Source organism: Ursus americanus, chromosome 34 (assembly GCF_024610735.1).
Source record: "Ursus americanus isolate L20-20 chromosome 34, mUrsAme1.1.p, whole genome shotgun sequence".
Taxonomy (NCBI): Eukaryota; Metazoa; Chordata; class Mammalia; order Carnivora; family Ursidae; genus Ursus; species Ursus americanus.
This window is the reverse complement of record NC_142160.1, coordinates 5,753,153-5,758,439: the sequence shown is the minus strand read 5'-3', so window position 1 is coordinate 5,758,439 and position 5,287 is coordinate 5,753,153. Positions and strand designations below refer to the sequence as shown.

The following is a 5,287-nucleotide window of genomic DNA, read 5'->3' as shown; positions in this document are numbered from 1 at the left end:
AAAATAGGCTTATCCTTTCTTCATTAGTGCAAAGCAAAGTGTTTTACTAAGCTATAAAAATTTTTTTGAGTTATTGTGTGTGGCTAAAATGATAAAGATTGTGTCACCCTAAGTTAACAGCATTAAAAAAGCAATAATAATTATACCATTAATAAAAAAGGCAAAAATAGTTTTTGGAATAAAAAGTATTATTAGCAGAAACTATAATAATACAAGGAATAGTTTGTTACACACCAAATGAAAAGCCCAAACACTAAATGATGATTTCTCATATTTTAGTAATCAGTGGGGTGACAAAGCCATCAGTGAATGTGTCATAAAGAATCATGTAAACAGTAGATGAAATACACAATACTTCCATCTCAGCATATTGAAGAAAGCTCTTTTCTGGTGCAACCTACATTACAGCACTTTTCACTGTAGTTTACATACTGTCTCTTTTTTCGGGAATGTTTATCTAAGCCTGAGTTTTCTAATTCTGAAAGACTTTTGTCTTTAGCTTCATTTTGTCCAATAAGAATAATTTCCTTCAATTCTTTCAAGGTAAGATTTGGATCTTCCAGTACAAGTTGTAGCTCTTGTAATGATGACTGCCTCCCAGACAGTGCTGCCTTCAGCTCCTGTGACAAATTAGGAATGTGTTCCAATATTGTATTTAAGGTTTTTGTATTGATGACGGAGGATGACACAAGTTCTAAAAGGGGAGAAGGGAGAGAGAAAAATACTCAAGTCAAAGAACATCAGGAAAACAAAATTTTGGATAGACATAAAGGAAAGCATTGTTTTAATAGAATTAAACATCAAAACAGAATCAACAAATATCCTGATTAAACAACTTTGAGTATTATAGTTGGGTGGCTTAAAATTACTACAGCATCACCAAGATTCTGCTTTATCCCACAGACTTTCTGTCATCTTTCTTTATGCTTTCATCCTAGCAGTTTTGACTCCCTGATTTCTGAAGTCATCTTGGTCATTGAAAACACCCAGTTTGACCACAGATGAATTTTTCTTACCTGGGTAATTTTCTTTTGTTACTAACTTCTGAGTTATTATAGTAATCCTATCAAATATTCCATGGGGGCAAATTACTGGTTCCGGATAAAGTTAAAAAGGCAGAATTTTCAACTGCTCTCATCTAAACGTCAGGAGATAACCAGTCTCTGATGTCCCTCAGACATCTGTTAAATAGATGTAAATAGATCTTTTTTCCCCAGAGTATTAACTTCAAATAAAACTATACTTTAGGACTTTATCTTTCCTCCTAGCGCTCCTTCTCATTCAAGTTCTAAGCTGACAGATGAGAATTTATACCATTTTTGGTAGTCAGAAGTTTTTGCATTTTCCTTCAGTAAGATATCCTAAGTTTAATTCAACCTCTTCATAAAATTCCCCCTGCTTTAATTTAAATTTTCTATAGTTGGGGCCTTATTGAATACAGAGAAAAGCTAATAGTAACTTTCCATGTACTTAAAGCCAGTTAATTAATTAGGCAAAACATTTGTAGTTTTTGTTGTGTTTATTCATAGCCTTTTTTTTTTTTTTTGCATTCTTTTTCATCTGTGGATGGACATACAAGGTGTTTTGAGATCTTGGCTATTGTGAATAGTGCTACAATGAATGTGGGAGAGGCAATATCTCTTCAAGATCCTGATTTCACTTATTTTAGATGAATATACAGAAGTGGGATTGCTGGATCATATGGTATTTTTTTTTTTTTTGAGGAATCTCCATAGTGCTTCCCATAGTGCTGCACCATTTTGCTTTGCCTTCCCAGCAACAGTATACAAGGGTTCTAGTTTTTCCACATCCTGAATAATACTTGTTGTTTTTTAGGTGGGGAGGGACAGAGGGAGAGAGAGAATGTCAAGAGACTCCACACCCAGCACGGAGGCTCATCTCATAACGTTGAGATCATGACCTGAGCCAAAATCAAGAGTGGGACACTTAACTGACTGAGCCACTCAGGGGCCTGTCTTTTTTTTTTTTTTTTTTAATAATAGCTATCCTGACAGCTGTGAAATGATACCTGTGGTTTTGATTTCCATTTCCCTGACGATTAATGATATAGAGCTTCTTCTCTTATACCTGTTGGCCATTGTATGTCTTCTTTGCAAAAACGTCTATTCAAGTCTTCAGCCCATTTTCTAATTGGATTATTGCCTTTTTTGCTATTGAGTTGTAGGAGTTCCTTACATATGTGGGAAATTAAACCCTTAGCAGATACATGATTTTCAAAGGTTTTCTCCTATCACATAGGCTGCCTTTTCACTCTGATTATTTCCTTTGCCCTTCAGAAGCTTTTTGGTTTGATGTAGTTCCTCTTTTTTACTACTGCTTTTGTTGCTTGTGCTGCACTCATTTATTAAAAGTATTTTTTAAACTTAACTCGAAACATTTTGCAATCAACAACAACTTTACCTTCTCAAGTCTAAATAAAAGATAATATTCTAATTGACTTGAAGTCATACAAACATCTTAACCACTGTATTTTGGACTAAAATTTCACTACATAGACCTCTTTTAGTTCAAAATATCTGTCTTATTTTTTAAAAGGGGTGCAATGAGTGTTATTTCTGCACACGTTGTAGGAAAAAATGGTTAGTTAACAATTTAATAATATGAAAACAAAAACTAACAATAGAGGTTTTAAACTCATGAGTCATAAATTATTGACATATACTTCCAAAATATTCTTAACTAGTAATTTAAACATTTTTCTTGATCTTCACTTGCAGGCAATATTATGGTAGGTTATTTATAATTAAATTATGTACTGGATAGCTGTTAAGAGTGTTCTTCAAAAATACTTTAAAATCACAGTACTCCTACAGAAATAAAAATCTGGCTAAATAGCTATATATAAATGTGATCAAAAAAACATTTTTAAGCAACAATTTGGAAACAACGTAAATGTCCACTAAGAATGGTTAAAACCTAAATGTCCACTAAGAATGGTTAAATATATATGGTAGATTTATGATATAGAATACTATAAAGAAGTTTTAAATTATGTTTTTGGAGAATAACAATGTGAGAAACTGCTCACAATATAATGTTAAGTGAAAGTCAGAAGATACATGTACACATTTCCAAATTTTTTTTTTAAAGATTTTATTTTTAAGTAATCTGCAACCAAGGTGGGGCTCAAACATACAACCCTGAGATCAAGAGTCACATGCTCTACGCACTGAGCCAGCCCGGTGCCCCTACATATCTCATTAACATTGCTTTCCAGTTCCTCATTTAATATAGATATTTTTATTTTCTCATTAAATTCACATATTTTTTCAAAATCTTTAATATCTATGAGTGTTTTTCATTTTTCTTATTATATTTATGTATCTGTTTCAGTCTGTAATATGAACATATACTATTTATTCAGAAAAAGTGAATAAAGGAAACACAATGCAATCTCGTCATTCCTACTTTGAATCAGTAAATCCCTCAACTTTGTAGTCCTCTTATAATATTATATAAGAATTCTGTAAGAACTTGCATTAAATAAATTGGTCTCTGACCAACAGTGTAGAAAAAGTAAAGGGAATAGCTTTATAATCAGCTTTAAATCCCATAAAAGAGAAGCAAATGGTGGTTAGTGTACACAATAATTTTATATGAGGGTCACTTATATACAGGATGGATAGGCTATAAAATATAGTTGTGATATATCATAAATTGCATATATGTTGTGAAACATAAAACACTAAGTTATTCATAATTGAGTTTGCATTTTCTGAATTTAATATGACCCATTGCACTGCTTAGAATAGCGTGTCTGTGAAAATTTGCATTCTACTTACACTTAGCTTCCAGTTTGTCTTTATAAATAGTTTATTACTAACGAAGTTGTTTTTGTTTTGTTTTCTAAACCATTCCAGATTTGAGCTGTACTCAATTCTGCAGCTTCCAAATGCTTGAAGCATCAATCAGGTTTTCAGCTGAGAACTTCCCTTGGGCAAACTTCCCTTGACTCTAGGTCCCTTCAGTCTCTCCTGTAGATTAGGCCCTTTTCTTTCTCTTCAATCCCTTATCTCATAAATGAACTTCAAGGTCCAGTGCAAAAAGGATGGGAGGCTAGGCTCTCCCCTTTGGTGAAGTTTACGAATAAAAATAAAATTAAAAGAGGAAATTTTTGATGGTGTGGGCCACAGCCCAGCCTTTTTGCAAAGGAGTAGAGTGGTTAATAAGCCCCTTCGTGTTTACCACTCCAGGACCCTCTCAGTGGTCTCCCATGCCCTTTGGCACTCAAACCAGCGCACACATCACTGCCTCTAGCTCTCTCAAGTGTAGATGGCCTGTTCAGTTGCCCCAGCCCCCAGCACGACCGAAAGGCCCGCGGACTTGACTCGGGGGTCCAGCCCGAATGGGTCCCATCTGCAGCGGGTCTTTGGGTAACCAACATCCTCTGTGGCTCCCCCTCTCCCCATCTGGATCATCCGGATTGCCAGGAGGTGAAGGGCTCCGAGTGCCTCTCAGGAGAGGCCTTCGTTGTTCCCGCTGCTTTCCCTCCCTCTGGTGAGATCCGCGGTGAGACCTTACTAGAAAAGCAAATTACAAGGGAAAACTCGAAACTTTCAGGCATCAGCAGCCTCAGAGTCAGGGCTAAGCGCGGGAAGCCCGAGCCGTCTGGAGCCAGGGAGTGCGGGTGCCGTTCTAAATGTCGGCGGTCCGCCGACAACCAATAATAGGAAGTACGGAGCGGTGGGGGGCGGGGCGCTCACCTGTAGGTGATTCAGGTGCCTGCCGAGGTTCCCGCACTTGCTGGAGAGCCTTTTCTCCCCAGGAGACCGAGCCGCAGATCCAGATACGTTGGCGGACTAACTCGCGGCCGCATGCCTTAATTATGTCGTTGTCATTACGGGCTGGGATCTCACTGGGAAATTGGCTCAGTAGCAGCCAGATTCTCGCCAGGTGGGACAAGTACTGTTGTGGCATCTTGGACCAGATTGCTTCTGCTCTGGGTGTTTTTCCTCTAGGACTGCAGCCGCTGTCGCCCACCGGTCTCTGCCTCTGTTCCAATCCTGGACTCAGGCTGCTGTCCTGGCCAGGTTTCATCAAGCTTTTATAGCCCTCGGACGACCACTTAGACCTGAGTCAATTGTCCAAGCTCCACCCCTTTCTCCACCCACCTCACTGGAATTCTCTCCCCCCACTTCTGCCCCCTCTTATCTCCCCACCTTTCACCCTTGACAACTTTCCTCTGTTTGCCCATCTTTCTGTTCTTGGAACAGTTGTATATGTTTTTCTTTTCTTACCCTTAAACTGTTTTGTATACTTAGGTAAA

General features: G+C 37.7%; 1 protein-coding gene across 1 annotated transcript; it reads right to left on the bottom strand.

The window, feature by feature from the left end:
* Positions 1-250: 250 nt before the first annotated feature.
* Positions 251-5,072, bottom strand: LOC123776475 (prorelaxin). The gene is made up of 2 exons (XM_045772477.2): positions 4,725-5,072; positions 251-694 (listed from the first exon to the last, which is right to left on the bottom strand). The coding sequence occupies exons 1-2, from the start codon at positions 5,056-5,058 to the stop codon at positions 363-365; spliced, it is 666 nt and encodes a 221-aa protein (XP_045628433.2). The 5' UTR covers positions 5,059-5,072; the 3' UTR covers positions 251-362.
* Between the last annotated feature and the right edge of the window lie 215 nt (positions 5,073-5,287).

Bases quoted from the DNA above. Each gene is read 5' to 3' on its own strand.
- LOC123776475 (XM_045772477.2), bottom strand. From the start codon at position 5,058: ATGAAACCTGGCCAGGACAGCAGCCTGAGTCCAGGATTGGAACAGAGG. The intron at 695-4,724 runs GTGAGCGCCCCG...CTCCCCTTTTAG, and splicing joins GGCACCTGAATCACCTACAG to AACTTGTGTCATCCTCCGTC.